The 16,878-nt window shown below is 46.3% G+C and overlaps 1 protein-coding gene across 1 annotated transcript; it reads left to right on the top strand.

The window, feature by feature from the left end:
• Window positions 1-9,931: 9,931 nt before the first annotated feature.
• Window positions 9,932-15,173, top strand: LOC125722379 (tyrosine-protein phosphatase non-receptor type substrate 1-like). Its single transcript, XM_048998537.1, has 5 exons — window positions 9,932-9,965; window positions 10,133-10,480; window positions 12,383-12,733; window positions 14,088-14,207; window positions 14,896-15,173. The coding sequence occupies exons 1-5, from the start codon at window positions 9,932-9,934 to the stop codon at window positions 14,901-14,903; spliced, it is 861 nt and encodes a 286-aa protein (XP_048854494.1). The 3' UTR covers window positions 14,904-15,173.
• Window positions 15,174-16,878: the final 1,705 nt, after the last annotated feature.

The raw sequence follows: 16,878 nt of genomic DNA, 5'->3' as shown, positions 1-16,878 counted from the left end.
GGTCTCTCTGCTCTTCATCAAACCCACACCCCCAGTTTGGGAGCACCCTCTCCCTCTCCTCCCCCCACGGCTGTGACCGTTACTCCTCCTTGAGGAGTAACCGCTTTGCACCCTTTCCCAGCCCCTATACCCACAGGAGTGCATCACCCAGTGACCAGCCGCCCTGCCTGTCCCCTCACACAAGCACACACTGAAATCATGGTCCTAAGCTCTCTGTGTGGGTTACCACGATAGTACAGCACACCGACGATTACCCTCTGACTTAATCAGAATCAGCTTTATTTGGCCAAGTATGTTCACACATATTGGGAATAGTCAGACATTTAATCAAAATAATTAAGACAAGACATAAACATACAGTTCTGTTGATATGCGACGCATATAACCTCTGCATTCACAGCACTGCTTCAGTTATCGAAGAGCAAATTTCCAAAACTCACTCAGTCCGATAACCTAAAGTAATAAGTCATAATCCTCTTCATACGTTGCAGTAATGGGAATGAAATCTCACTCAGTGTTTATGTAATGGAGCGATGGAATTTCGTGAAATTTCCAAAAGTCCACAGAAATATTCAGAAAAACATTCCTGCAGACTGAGTTTTTGATATTTGCTTTTCAATTACAATTTTCTTCAGTCTGAGGTTTAACAGAATTCAGCCATATGCTGTTAAAAAAAAACTACACAGAACAAAAACAGAAAGGACTTTACATCTGTCTGAAAGGAAAGTTGACACAGGCTGCAGCAGTGAACAAATCAATCAATGTATTAAAGTTAGGCATTAAGTAACTGGAGGCAGTATATACATAACATGATAACATGCCTTTTCTGTACTGACCATATTAAGGATGCTGTAACACTGCCCACCACATACCTGCTTCATTTATTGTTTTATACTTGCAGCTGCTTATTCAGACAGCTCGTCTACCTGTCTGTCCATGTTGCCCTCCCATGACAACTGGTCCAGCCTACAGGTGCCGTCCCATTCCGGCATGTTACCCATGAGTCATAGCGGCACCTCCGGGAGCAGCTCCAGGTGAGCCCGTGCCTCCCCTCCCCCACCTGCCCCCATGCTGAGTCTCGGGCCCCCGTCTTCCCTCTTGTTCTCGCCTATACCCACATCCTGGCCTGTGTCTGCATCGTCTCACCTCGTTAACAGGTCTTTCGCCTTCTTCTGTCCTGATCCATTCAGGCCCATCACTGCATTCTGGGACATGCTTTGATTTATTTCGCCATAGTTACTCTTTGTTTTCCTTTGTACTTTGCGCTCTACAAGTAAAATGAATAAAAAATAGGCATTATTTTGATATTGTTTTAGTACAATGACACTGTAGTATATTTGTTGTTGTTTCCAGGCAACACTGCATGCTGATTTAACGTCTTTCCTTAATCTCCACCCCATTGCTCACACACAGCCAGTATCCCAGTTTGTGGTCAATGAGCTCCTCCTCACTCACCCCAGTCTCCCAGTCCAGTGGAATGTCCAACAGCTTGGGCTCTCAGTTCCTGCGCAGCTCTACAACTCATTACCCAGGGCTCTCGCACCCGGCCACAGTGCCCCTCTCAGGTTCCCCGCTGTATGACAGCACTGCCCCATCGGAAGTTCATGAAGCCTCACAGTACGACGCCTCTCCCCACGCGCGCTTAGCCACCACCGAGACTCCCATCACTCCTCCTTCCCTGTAGGGCGGCGCACTTCCATTATTATTGCAGTTTCTACTGTCACTCTGTTGCTTTTCCTGGTGCTGGACTTTTGACAGATAAACACATTATTTGTTGCATTCAGTGACAAAAGATTGGTCTGTTTAACACCCTCAGTCTCCACCCTATGAGCCCCTTGTTGGCGGCAGAATCAGGAAGATGTCGGAGAAAGCAGAGGTAAAGTGAATAGTCACCTCGACAAAAATGTGGAAACCGCTTATGGTGATCATGCCTGTGTGGGTGAAATGGATCACTACAGTATAAGCGGATGATGATTATAGATGATTTTTCCCTTTTTCTTTATGTCTGGCTGTTTACCATCTAATAGGCATTTTTTTTCTTTGGGATATAGGTCAGATACGACCAAAATATTTTTCTCATTTCAGAAGTGAAAAAAAAATATTGCTCTCAGATTCTGTTCAGTTGTAGTTTTTTAAAATAATGTACCTGTCACGGGAACGCTCGGGGATCGCGGGCAGAGCGGCGATCGTTCGAGGCGAACGGGCAAGAAGGATGCAGGCAGGCGGAAGTCGGGGATTAACGAGGGTTTAATATACAAACTGGGAGCAGGAGACATGTAACGCCAACTAACATCAATGACAGACAAAGCAAACAGGGGAGACCAGGACTTAAATACACCAGACTGAATGACAGCAAACGGAAACAGCTGGGTACAATTCGGGAAACACACGTGGGTAATCAGGGGGCGTGGCACACACGAGGAGCGGACGAGCCGGGCATGACAGAACCCCCCCCCAAAGGCACGCTACTCCGGGCGCGCCAAGGAAGGGGGCGACGGACGGGACGAGGCAAAACAGGACCTGAAAAACAAGAACAGAATCAACGCAGGACAGGGAACAGGACCGAGGCACAAAACAGAGCGAGGGACAAGACAAAAGACAAAACCTGACAGAGGGTCGGGAAGGCAGACAGGCAAACCAGGAAGGGAGACACAGAAGGAACGGGCGGAACAAAGGGGCCAGGAGTGCAAGGCGGGTACACCGGGGCACAAGGAACAGAGACGGGCGGAACGAAAGGGCGAGCAGAAAACAGAGGGGCAGAGACAGGCGGGACAAAGGCAGGGGCGTAGGGAGACAAGGAGGGGGAACTAGGGGAAGCCCGAGGGAGCCCCAGCGGGCGACAGGAGGCAGCCGGAGGGGCCGCAGGCGGCCGGGAGGCCGGAGCCGGAGGGGACCCCGGAGGGGCCGAGGAGACAGGGCGAGGGACCCGCGGAGGGGCCAGGGAGGGAGCACCAGGGAAGGGGACGAGGGAGCAGGAGGGGCCCACGGCGAAGGCCCGGAGGAGGGGGGAGCCGCAGCAGGCGGCGATGTCCGGGGGAGGGCCGGAGGTAGGGGCCCCGCAGGCGACCGAGGAGCCGCCGTCGGGGAACCCCCAGGCGACCGACCAGGACCCGGAGAGGGGAGCGAGGCAGGGCGACGAGGCACCGGAGAGGGACCCGCAGGCGACAGCCGACCCGGAGGGCCAGGACCCGCAGGCGCCAACCGAGCCCCAGCGCAGGCGAGGCAGGGCGAGCCAGGGGGCAGGGCGGGCGGGACCCCAGCCCTGCGTCTGTGTCCCCGCCCCTTACGGGACACGGACATCACGCCCCTCGGTCGGGGCCGAGGACGCCGAGGCAAGGGCAGAGGAGTCACAGGAGCGGGGCCAGGGACAGGAGCGGGGCCAGGGACAGGAGCGGGGCCAGGGACAGGGACCGGAACAGGGTCAGCAGGCGGAGGGGGCGCCTCGGGAGCTGCTGCAGCGCGGTCAGGGGGCGCCTCGGGAGCTGCTGCAGCGCGGTCAGGAACAGGAGCGCGGTCAGGAACAGGAGCGCGGTCAGGAACAGGAGCGCGGTCAGGAACAGGAGCGCGGTCAGGAACAGGAGCTGGCTGCAGTGGGGGCGCCTGCCCGGGATCTGCAGCAGGCGGCTGCAGAGGGGGCGCCTCTGCAGGAACAGGAGCGCGGTCAGGAACAGGAGCTGGCTGCAGTGGGGGCGCCTGTCCGGGAGCTGCAGGTTGCTGCAGTGGGGGCGCCTGTCCGGGAGCTGCAGCAGGCGGCTGCAGAGGGGGCGCCTCTGCAGGAACTGGAGCGCGGTCAGGAACTGGAGCGCGGTCAGGAACAGGAGTTGGCTGCAGTGGGGGTGCCTGTCCGGGAGCTGCAGCAGGCGGCTGCAGAGGGGGTGCCTCTGCAGGAACTGGAGCGCGGTCAGGAACAGGAGCGCTGACGGGAGCTGCAGCAGGCGGCTGCAGAGGGGGCGCCTCTGCAGGAACTGGAGCGCGGTCAGGAACAGGAGCGCTGACGGGAGCTGCAGCAGGCGGCTGCAGAGGGGGCGCCGGCCCGGGAGCTGCAGCAGGCGGCTGCAGAGGGGGCGCCTCTGCAGGAACTGGAGCGCGGTCAGGAACAGGAGCGCTGACGGGAGCTGCAGCAGGCGGCTGCAGAGGGGGCGCCTCTGCAGGAACTGGAGCGCGGTCAGGAACAGGAGCGCTGACGGGAGCTGCAGCAGGCGGCTGCAGAGGTGGCGCCGGCCCGGGAGCTGCAGCAGGCGGCTGCAGAGGGGGCGCCTGCCCTGGAGCTGCAGCAGGCGGCTGCAGAGGGGCCGCCTCTGCAGGAACTAGAGCGCGGTCAGGAACAGGAGCGCTGACGGGAGCTGCAGCAGGCGGCTGCAGAGGGGGCGCCGGCCCGGGAGCTGCAGCAGGCGGCTGCAGAGGGGGCGCCTGCCCTGGAACTGCAGGTGGCTGCAGTGGGGGCGCCTGCCCTGGAGCTGCAGGTGGCTGCAGTGGGGGCGCCTGCCCTGGAGCTGCAGGTGGCTGCAGTGGGGGCGCCTGCCCTGGAGCTGCAGGTGGCTGCAGTGGGGGCGCCTGCCCGGGAGCTGCAGGTTGCTGCAGTGGGGGCGCCTGCCCGGGTGCTGCAGGCGTTCTCCGGAGTTGGATTAGCCTCCGGAGGTCCTCAGCCATTTTCTCCAGATCTGAAAAAGGGGAGTCTGGAGTAAAGGAGTCGAAGTCCTGCCCCAGCTGTGCGGCGAGTCTTTGCCCCTCCAGGGGGGCCTGTGGGGCCGGTTCTCCCATCACCCTAAAATAAAGCCCCTGGAGGGTGAAGTATCGGTCAGCTAGGACCGCGGGTGGCGGCGGCAGCGAAGGCGGCGGCGGCTGCACTGGAGCTGGGTCCGCCGGCAGCGGCGGCCGCACGGGAGCGGGGTCCGCCGGCAGCGGCGGCCGCACGGGAGAGGGGTCCGCCGGCAGCGGCGGCCGCACGGGAGCGGGGTCCGCCGGCAGCGGCGGCCGCACGGGAGCGGGGTCCGCCGGCAGTGACGGAGGGAGGTCCTCCGTACTGGCGATCGCCGTTCTCCTCCGTCTCCCTCGCTGGCGCCTGGCGGTTGTGGGAGGCGGCGCGATGTCCGTGAAAACGGACGGTGGAAGAACGGCTTCTGGCTCCGGGTAGTGGAAGGGCTCCTCGTCCTCGTCCTCACTAGAGAGCCAGTACTTCCACTCAGGATCGGGGACGCGTGTGGTCAGCCCCCGGGCTGGAGGTAGGGCAGGTACCTCCCTCTCGTCCTCCGCCGGAAGCCAAAGCCTGGAGAGCGAGCAGGCGCCGAGAGAGATCGGCTCTTGTGGGAGCCTCTTCCTCCCTCTCCGCTTCTTTTTGGGGTCTGTCATTCTGTCACGGGAACGCTCGGGGATCGCGGGCAGAGCGGCGATCGTTCGAGGCGAACGGGCAAGAAGGATGCAGGCAGGCGGAAGTCGGGGATTAACGAGGGTTTAATATACAAACTGGGAGCAGGAGACATGTAACGCCAACTAACATCAATGACAGACAAAGCAAACAGGGGAGACCAGGACTTAAATACACCAGACTGAATGACAGCAAACGGAAACAGCTGGGTACAATTCGGGAAACACACGTGGGTAATCAGGGGGCGTGGCACACACGAGGAGCGGACGAGCCGGGCATGACAGTACCTTGATTTGTGTTTGTTTAAAACGCCATTACCTGCTGCTTACTGGGCCGCTGAAAATGTCTGGCCCAGCTAAATTTCTTGGTTTTAAAATCTGGCCCAACTACTTTCCAGACCTGGACTAGCCCTACTGAATCATACACTAATGTTATTTTGTTATGTGAGCTGTTGTGATAGGGAGATTTGCAGGATGCTGCACGACGGGTGGTGTCCCTGCTGCAGAATGCCCTGTCTGAAGCAGCACCTAGAGACAGTGAGGGTTGTTGTTATCACCTTAATATTGTATATACGCAATCTGTTATTTCTTAACTAATATAATTGTAATGTATTCTTCTGATATATTGTGCACAGCCTACAAAAAAGAGAAAAATGCAAAACCAAAGGAAGGCTTTCTTTTCTCTTAAAAGTCTTTTTTCTAAACCAACTGAGAGTCAGTTAGAGGGGTGTTCATTATCAGTATTGTTGCTGGCATTTCTGAAAATGTGCCAATTTTACTCAAGTGGCTACTTTTCAAATGCAGTTCCTGGCCAAGATGAAGAAAGTTCATGAAGACTACATGATAATATTAAGCACTGACATAACTAACAACATTTTTTACATGCAAAATATACAGGAAATATACACTGCAACAGGCTAGGATAGACAAATAACCAAATACACTTGCAAGCCTGACCACTTTAGACCCCAGATTAGAAAATTGGTGAATGAGCATATATTTTTTCCAAGTTTTGTTTTGCTTTCAATTTCTCACAAATAAAAATAATAAAAAAAAGATTTTCCCACTATAGCCAGATCCAGTTTCTGTGGGGGGGGGTGACAATTTGTAGTAATAACTATTTCCTGCTGAAAAACACTGGTAAACTATCCACATGTCTCTGAATATCTGTGAGTCCCGAGACCTCCATGACAGATAGATATAAGTTGCTAGTGTTGATCGGCAGGAAATCTTCTCCAAAGCCCCACCACCACCTCACACCAATCCACCCAGGGTTTACTTCAAATAAATTTGCTGGTAATACAAACCGGATCAACTTGTGGTTTGTGTCCACGTGTACTAGAGACAAAGGCCCTGGTACATTCTGCGTACAACACAGCCAAGACTTGACAACCTTGATATGATGCGCATGGAATCAACCCTATGCATGGAGGCTGCAACTCTTCTCCACCGAACCCTGTAGCCCATTGACTGCAGCTCCCTCTGACCATCCTGTAGCCTGCATTTGGTAAATCATTCTTGACAGAAGAAACCAAATTGTCAAGTTCCTCATCACTGATGGAATTATATGTGTCCCTAACACAGAGCTCATACTCTTTCATTCTTCTTAAGATTGTTCTTCTTGAAACACCCATCAGTGTGGCTATGCAAGGCACAGGAAGTTGAGTATGGAACATTTCTTTCAAACGTTGTTCTTCAATCAAAATCTTGGGTCGTCTATTGGTGACAGCGACTTCCTGTGTGACACATGGGGCTGGACATTCCAGATGTGCCCTCACAAGGTCAAAGAGCTCTTGCAAAGCCAGGGTGATAGCAGGAGGTACTTCAATGTGATTAGACAGGGCCTGCAGAAGATACAGCTCCTGATGACAAAAGGAACTCCAGGTAATCCAAATTTAGTGGAGTCGCGCTGAATCCCATTTCTATTTTATGCAGAAGACTTTCGAGAAGGTGGTATCTGAGCTGTTCCCAGAACAAATTATAGTTATTGAGGTGTCAAGATCTGGTCTCTGATCCACACACTAGGCCTACCATTCAAAAGTTTTAATTATGAAAATGAAATGTTTTTGTTTTGTGAGGTGCTTGTTCATGTATGATGATGTAGTGGCTGCTCTGTTTGACCGTGGTAAACCTTTTTACAAACAATATAAGTGAAGAAGTATGACATTAGATCTAAGGACCAGAGTCAAATAAAGTTAAATAAAATCCATCAAAAACACTTACTCAGTGGAGATTCCAATGTAGCAGGCAGACAGCTTTATGGCTTTAATAATGAGTGTATTTAGCAGCTACAAGGACAAAAGATATTAAAAACCTCTCCATTCTAATGCTAATTTAATAAACATTAACAGATAGCACTTAAGGTGGTTTCGCCTATAGTCTGCTAACACTAACCCGAGAACTAATATCTGACGAGCGCTCTTCCCAGGATTTGAATTTATTAAATTGGCTGTGTGATGTTGTATTAAGAAATGTTATTCACAATGCAATTTATCGTACATTGGCCCATTCTTTTATATATGGTAAGACGAAGTGGGAAATTCGAGCGAGCGAGTGCTGTGCAGACGCGAGCGCGTAGAGGGGATGGGTTTTCAGCACTGGAGCACACACACGCGCGTGGTTCTACTTTTGGCACTAATTTAACGCAGAGCGAGTGAGTGAGTGCTGTGCAATCGCGAGCGCGTAGAGAGCATGGATTTTCTGTTCGCGAGCGCATGCGCGCGTGGTTTTTATGCGCACGACTTTTGGCACTAATTTAACGCCATAGAAATGTGTGTTTAAGACCCACCTTGGCTGACTTAGCTGACATGTCCTGATTTCATAATCTTCAGATTTGTAATCTTTTCTCCTTCATCTAACTCCATGTTTTTAACTTCTTGTCATTTTCTTGCCGTTTGACTCATAGAAAATTATCAGACTTAAATGACACGCCAGCCTGTGCAGACAGCGATTTCAGTGTTTTAATAAATTGGCCAGCAGGTGGGGGCAGTGCTCAATTTCATTAATGCCATTCAGAAAACCTTCAGGCTTTATGTCTTAATGAACAGCCTAGAGAAAGACAAAGCATTATATTACTGATGCATACAGCAGATCCCCAACTCAGGCTGTGTTGCATATTCTTAACAGTGCTACAGTATGTTCACAGCCAGTACAAACAAACTTGCAAGATCTAGACCAGGGGTCACCAACCTTTTTAAAACGGAGAGCTACTTCACAGGTACTGAGCCATACGAAGTTTGATATCAGTTTGAAACGCCCTCCTAAACATGTCTAAACTTCATGTATGATAAACATGTTTTAAATGCTTTTTTTTATATTCAATTTCAAATCTATATAAATGCAAATGTGATAGATTAGAAACAGGATAAAATTACATTTTAGATGATGTTCGCTGGTGAGTTGTGCTATTTTGTAGAACAGGTCCACGGCCAACTCATGTGGTCATTGGGGGCATCCTTGGGGCACCATGTTGGTGATCCCTTATCTAGACCTACCACATCAGGTAGGAAGGTGCCTATTTCTACCAACTATTCAGACCATCAGACCCAAACCATACATTCAGTCATGCACAGGTACTCCACCAGAGGGCTCTACATTCTGTCCTACATCTGCTCACCTGTTAGACCCACACTCAGTCTCCATCCTGATTTCTACCTACTACTCGGACTATCTCACCCAAACCAGTCCTGTGGCCTGTTCTATGAAGCGGGGTTACTGGCTTATCGGGGTAACTTGTCGGATTTCTCGATTGGGACCTCCAACTGCTCTGCCATAGAGAGTATCCTAACATCATGCCTTACGGTGTGGTATGCAGGCTGCTGGTGGCCTCCTACTGCTCTGCCATAGAGAGCATCCTAACATACGGCCTTACGGTGTGGTATGCGGGCTGCTGGTGGCCTCCTACTGCTCTGCCATAGAGAGCATCCTAACATACGGCCTTACGGTGTGGTATGCGGGCTGCTGGTGGCCTCCTACTGCTCTGCCATAGAGAGCATCCTAACATACGGCCTTACGGTGTGGTATTCGGGCTGCTGGTGGCCTCTATGTCTTTTCTGTAGACAGTCCATCTGTGTGGTGCTGTTTGCACGAATTGTTTTGGGAAATGCACTTACAGTTTTACAGATGTTAAGGGTGATTCCAGAAATACATCAAAGCAACTGAGGAACTGCAATGTCGCTGTACAGTTCCTTATAATGGGCGCCAATGTAATGTGTAGAGTGGCAAATAAACTAATTCACTATTTACTATCATGTACATCACTTAAAATGCTTGTTTTTAAATGCAAATGTGTGAATATAAATGTAAGCAGTAAAGCTACAATCTGCTCCTGTTTATCTAATTGTTCTCATTTTAAATGGATGTTAAGGAGTAAATTAATCAACGTCATGTAAGTGCACATTAGAATGCTTTTTCACTATTACTTAAATTCCCATGTGAACAGCCAATCAGATCAGCCTGATGTGTGTCTCTCTGTTTCCTCTCTGTTTCCTGCCCTTTCATCCCGACCACGACCATGATCTCTCACTTAGCAGCAGAGCAGTTTATTCTAAACAGTGGAACCGCAAAGATGTTCAGACTCTTTGGTCTTCTCATTTTCATTAGTAAGGCCCTAAAATATAAATTATTTTTGGATTTTGATATTTTCATTTATCTATATGATGTGATCAGTGGAATTTGGCCATTTAATCTTCATCATAGTTAATAGTTATTTAGATTACTCTTATATGTCTTATTTGATTATGATTTTTTTGTTTTTCTGTTTTTGCAGACACTGCACTGACTGCAGATGTTGTTCAGCCCAGTCACCTGATGAGGGTTCAGCTTGGAGACAGTGTGACCCTGACATGCTTCTGTCCAGAAGATGTTTCTTATGTTGCTTGGTTCAAACAAGCTGCTGGTCAGAAGCCCCAGCCCATGGCGAAAGCACTTCTCTATGTACCTGGTGAATTTTACAAGGAATATAAAAACATAAAACGTTACTCCTTACTGAATGCAGAGGGGAGTTTTAACCTCACTATTTCTAACGTGGAGCCGTCAGATTCTGCAGTGTATTATTGTGCTGCTGTGTTTCTTCATGAGGTCACCTTTGGGAATGGAACCTTTGTCATAATCACAGGTAAATGAGATTCCAGCTATTTTCATATTTGATTTATTATAATGTCAGTAAGATTGTTCCCTGCAAAATAATTTTGATAGTTTAGTTGTTTGTCGATATAAAATTAGCAAAGATACCTTATTGTCTGCTTTGTTCCATGAATGTTTTTCTAAACATCAAACAAAAATCATTCATTATTATTATTATTATTATTATTATTATTATACAATTTGTTGCATTTTGCTTGCTGTCAGCCAAAACGCCTAACCTTCTCTTTATACGGATGTTAATGTTACACATTGCAGCCTCTTTAAAACAAATAACATAAAAAAATGTTTGAGTTGTTATATACAGTATAGCACTGTGCAAAAATCTTAAGCAACGAAAGAAAATTATTTTTTGACGTTATTTATCTGAGCAGTCAGTGTGTATTCACTCTGGAAAAAAATGCATAATTTAACATATGAATTAGGGATGTGCACCATTCAGAACTGATTTGAGAATGAAATTCTCAAATACGTATCCTAAAATTCAGGATTTTGAATATGTATATGAACTTGAATTTCAGTTCATTTTGTTAATCTGAATTACATTTGAATTGTGGTTGAAAACAGGTTGTGGCATTGAAATTTATATTTGAATTTAAAGAAGAAGAACGAAAAAGGGTTTGGATTCAAATTCAAGTTCATATACGTACTGTAGGTGTAGCTTTTAACTAAAATATGAACTTTAATTTAAATATGAATTATACATAAACACATTAACATTGTTATACATCATTGTTATAAAAATGTCGTTTTGTTCAGAATGAAATAATGCGACATTTGAAGTGTCACCTAAAACAATAATTATACTGTCATTTTGTGCACCATGGTGGATCTGCTCATAGGAAGAGCTGAGTGTCTCTCCTTAAAAGTCAGTGTTGGCTGCAGTGACTGCAGTTTCTAACCTAAGAAACGTCCCAAACACTTTTCCTGCATCAAAAGTCAAACTAGTCCCTATTCCTGCCATGAAAGGTTCACATAATGTCACCGATACCTGAGCCAACCATGTTTATCAGAGGATGCCAACCCTTTGGCTGCAGCTTTCTCTGCACAGGCTGAGAGAGTCTTCAGTGTAGCAGGAAAAGATTTCAGGCCAGAAGATTGCAGATTAAATCATGAAACCTTTGAAGATATTATGCTGACTAAATGTAATAATAATGAAAAATTTGCAATGTGTATTGGAATGAAGCATAATTGCATTTGCCATGACGTTTTGCTTTTCGCTGTAGTGCTATGGTTGAACAGAAAAACTTACTTTTGTGCGCATAAGAAAATAAATAGGAGCAACTACCAAACCAAATAATTCCTTTTACTATGTATACTTTTTCTTTAATGTTAAAAGATAGACAAACTAGTAATGGGCAAACAGCTCTTCGGCTCTTGAATTAAATCATGCAGGTACTACAGCAAAATGCTCAAAAATACCAAAACACATCAAGAACTAAATATGCAAAAACAATAAATACCTTCCTGTGGAAAAGGGGCAACATAAACCAAATGTAAAGTCACGAAAATCATGAAAATATAAAGTACACTTTACACACTTCATTTCTTTGAATTGAAATTAATTATATTCATCTACCTTCATACATTAATACAAGACATTATATAATTATAATGTTTGTTATTATCATATAATTTTTATTTAGGTATTATGTAGGTGCAGTTAATGTGTAGTGTTACCTGATATATACTAATAAGCAGTAATACAATAAAAAGAGAAAAGAATGTCAGCTGTTCTCCAAGAAGTTACTGATTTCTTGGATGGCTAGAAGAAGATCGATTCAGTTCCCAAAAATCTGTAAGAACAATTTTTGAGGATCTGTATTTTCCATTGTTATTCTCAAAGGGCTGTCATCATGACTATTTTGCTTTTCAGGTAAAGACTCCAACAGCAGGACAGTGGTACAGCAGCCTGTGTCTGACACATTGCAGCCAGGAGACTCTGTGAGCCTGCAGTGTACGATAGAGACTGGGAGCTGTGCAGGAGAACACAGTGTTTACTGGTTCAGACATGGATCAGAAGAATCCCTTCCTGGAGTCATTTACAGCCACGGAAACAGCAGTGATGAGTGTGAGAAGAGCCCTGAGGCTGGATCTCCTACACGGAGCTGCGTCTACAGCCTCCCCAAGGGGAACCTCAGCCTCTCCGATGCTGGGACTTACTACTGCGCCGTGGCCATGTGTGGGGAGATGCTGTTTGGGAACGGCACACAGCTGGATATAGATGGTAACACCCAGGGAGGGGAGATGCTGTTTGGGAACGGCACACAGCTGGATATAGACAGTAACACCCAGTGTGGGGAGATGCTGTTTGGGAACGGCACACAGCTGGATATAGACGGTAACACTCAGTGTGGGGAGATGCTGTTTGGGAACGGCACATAACTGGATATAGACGGTAACACCCAGCGTGGGGAGATGCTGTTTGGGAACGGCACATAACTGGATATAGACGGTAACACCCAGCGTGGGGAGATGCTGTTTGGGAACGGCACACAGCTGGATATAGATGGTAACACCCAGTGAGGGGAGATGCTGTTTGGGAACGGCACACAGCTGGATATAAATGGTAACACCCAGTGTGCGGAGATGCTGTTTGGGAACGGCACACAGCTGGATATAGATGGTAACACCCAGCATGGGGAGATGCTGTTTGGGAACGGCACACAGCTGGATATAGATGGTAACACCCAGTGAGGGGAGATGCTGTTTGGGAACGGCACACAGCTGGATATAGATGGTAACACCCAGTGAGGAGAGATGCTGTTTGTGAACGGCACACAGCTGGATATAGATGGTAACACCCAGTGAGGGGAGATGCTGTTTGTGAACGGCACACAGCTGGATATAGATGGTAACACCCAGTGAGGGGAGATGCTGTTTGGGAACGGCACACAGCTGGATATAAATGGTAACACCCAGTGTGGGGAGATGCTGTTTGGGAACGGCACACAGCTGGATATAAATGGTAACACCCAGTGTGGGGAGATGCTGTTTGGGAACGGCACACAGCTGGATATAAATGGTAACACCCAGTGAGGGGAGATGCTGTTTGGGAACGGCACACAGCTGGATATAGTTGGTAACACCCAGTGAGGGGAGATGCTGTTTGGGAATGGCACACAGCTGGATATAAATGGTAACACCCAGTGTGGGGAGATGCTGTTTGGGAACGGCACACAGCTGGATATAGATGGTAACACCCAGCGTGGGGAGATGCTGTTTGGGAACGGCACACAGCTGGATATAGACGGTAGCACCCAGTGTGGAGAGTATATCTGCTTCAAAGTTTTATTTAGCTTATTCTGCTATTAAGACATTTATTTCTTATTTTAATGTAATGAATTTTCTAATTTAAGTGCTTAAATTTAATTACACAGATGTTAATTTAATAATTATTTCAAATAATAATAGAAATTGTTAAAAAGCAAAATACTAGAAGTTCATGTTAAAAATGGACTATTTACAAAACAACTGCTGTAATGTGTTATAGATTTTATCTTTAACTAATGTACAGTAATGTAAGCAAATGGGAAATGTGTCTCTATATCATTATGCTGAAATCTATCTCTTTGTTACAGGCTTTCAGAAGCTGCTGGATCCTCTTCACTCTGGCTTGCTGATAGTTTTATCTTGCAGCATTATTCTGAACGTTGCTTTCATTTGTATAAGATGTAAACTGACCTGTACACACTGTGTAGGTACGCTGCCCGGCTTTATGCACTCAAAAGAAGGACAAAATGTAGTTTTTAAATTATAGAAATATAAAATTGTTTTATGATAGATAAAATTTTCATATTAAAACCACTCTTGCAGGTAATACCGTTTAAAAATCCATTATTAAATCTCACCTTATTTATATAAACCTTTTTGTACTGTAAGATTTACATTTTTGTATTATATCTTTCATATTTTGCAAAATCTATTGAAATATACATGTTGCAATAAGTTGCATATCAATAACCTTTATTACCAAGATCTCCTCTATAGCAATTTTATTATATATGATATATGAGAACAAATAACACATATCCAAACATGCACACTTACATTGACAGAAGTCATTTTTACTTTCATTTTTGAGACAAAAAGGATGTTGATTGCTTGAAAATTCGGAATTTTATCTGACCACTGTGATACCGCGTGAAATTAAATAATATATTGATGTGTTATATATTTTAAACAGATGAAAAGAACAGTGATATATCAAAAGTGGAATGGTCACGCAAGCAAATATGTAATAAATATTTCAAATTACAAATCGTCAGTAAAACAAATGAACCTCAGACTGATTTCCATCCTGGGATCAGCATTTTAAGTGCTATTTGTGAAAATAAGTAATAGCAAACCAATTTGATCCATCCAATTCTGCCATCTTTGTCTCCACAGTGCCATGACGAGGACACACTGAATTACGCTGCCCTGAACCTTAAAAAGCCAAAACCCAGGAGACAGAAGAAAGACGCGAATAATGACACTCTGTATTCTGACCTCCGCTACAGAGATTATGAATAAAGATGCTTCTCATTCATGTCAGTCACACAGAGTGTTCAAGGTGTAGCTTTAATAATGTTCAGAAGGAGGGCAGGGGAGCCAGTGCTTCTGAGACTGAATCACAGGATTTTACGGAGTTTGGTGTCAGTGTGTTTGGGGCGCATTTTTACTGGAAGTGCAAATGTTCAAGCCAGACTGGGGGCTGAGGGAGGGGGAGAGGGGAGCCACAGAGATTATTTCTTCATGGCATGGGGGGGAATAAGCGGCTTTAATGTTGTGGAAAGGCTGAGTTGCTGCAATCAGTTCTTTGATGTCACACATGCTTACTTGTCTCCCTTGTGTACCATGCTGAATGGTTTGGGGCAAACGCACAGGGACTGATCGATTATATTAAACAGATGAAAGAAACTGAATGAAAATTTCAAGTGTTCTTAAATTACGTTTTTCATTTAATGTTGTGTACTGTATGTATTTTTGAGTATATACATGTACCTGTATATGTACCTGTATATATACCTGTGTCGTTAATAACGATGTGGATAATTAAGAAAGAGGAGTTTTGTTTCTTGCTCCCTGTCCTGTTACTTGGCTCACAAACATACACACACATAGACACACACACAAACACACACACACACACATACACACACATAGACACACACACAAACACAGACACAGAAACACACACATGCACACACACACGAACACATACACACACACACACAAACATACACACACAGACACACAAACACACATGCACACACATACACACACACACACACAAACATACACACACAGACACACACACTCACACACACACTGCTACGGCTCTGTAAGAACACTAGCATGCTCTTTTGTGTGAGTGGGGTGGGGGGTGTTAAATAAGATGAAAATGACAATGGCTGTACTTTTGTTATGCCAGTTGTGTTTCTATCGTCATTGTATCATATTCCACAAGCTTTTTATTCTACAAGATGTACAAGCCAGTCAGTGTATTCAGTGGGGTGTTCAGGAGTCATTAGGTTCTGAAAAATGTCTTGCATTTAAAACATAATGTACTTTTGAATACTTAAGTATTTTTAGATGCAAATACTCCAGTACTTTAACTGAAGTAAAAAATTTACTGAAAAGCTTTGAGTATTATTTGACGAGGAGTATCTATACTTAACTCAAGTAGTGAAGTTGTGTACTTTGTCCACCTCTGTCCAAAAGTGACATACAGCTGTAAGCTGTTTTGGTTTGTTTGTCTGCTGAGTGCTTCTCTGCAGTGCTGCAGATGTTTCCACTGGTTAGATGCAGCTCAGGAAGACTGACCCACTGACTGCACTGTGCTGGGCTCACTTTGCAAAGAGTAAAAACCACACAGAGAGAACAATACCTGCTTCTTGTAAGACCCTGTTTCCTCTCTACCTCACCCAGGTCACGCTTTGAAGTATTCAGCCTAAGTTATTTTATCCAAACAAGCCACCATTATTATTCATGCAGCTGGACATTTGACTGGAGCACATGATTGCTACATATCACTACCCTGTACATGGAACAGAATGTACAGCTTTCACAACAGAACAAAATTCTCATCAGTCCACATCTGAAACCACCACACATCTTAGGGATCCCATTTATAATGGTACATTTTTGTTTTATTCACATTCTTTTTCATCACACAGATAAACACCATCCATTAATCTTACAGCATGTATCCTGGTCAGGGTGATGGGGACGACACCTATATCGAGTGTGATTTAAGGCCAAGACCTTAAAAGGGAGAGTCAAGACTGAGGCTTGTTACAAGAGCAGTGGGGCACAAAACAACAAACAACATCATTATGAATGTAAAAGAAATGTATGTATTTATAAATATAGGGTAATAATAGAAAC

The sequence above is a fragment of the Brienomyrus brachyistius genome, unplaced genomic scaffold (genome assembly GCF_023856365.1).
Source record: "Brienomyrus brachyistius isolate T26 unplaced genomic scaffold, BBRACH_0.4 scaffold38, whole genome shotgun sequence".
Taxonomy (NCBI): Eukaryota; Metazoa; Chordata; class Actinopteri; order Osteoglossiformes; family Mormyridae; genus Brienomyrus; species Brienomyrus brachyistius.
The sequence above is the reverse complement of the archived record's forward strand: the minus strand, read 5'-3'. Positions and strand labels throughout refer to the sequence as shown.

What these genes read in the sequence shown, in the direction of transcription:
- LOC125722379 (XM_048998537.1), top strand. Translation starts at nt 9,932, where the DNA reads ATGTTCAGACTCTTTGGTCTTCTCATTTTCATTA. An exon ending in AACCTTTGTCATAATCACAG is followed by an intron (nt 10,481 to 12,382) that starts GTAAATGAGATT and finishes TTTGCTTTTCAG; the next exon opens with GTAAAGACTCCAACAGCAGG. An exon ending in CACACAGCTGGATATAGATG is followed by an intron (nt 12,734 to 14,087) that starts GTAACACCCAGG and finishes TCTTTGTTACAG; the next exon opens with GCTTTCAGAAGCTGCTGGAT.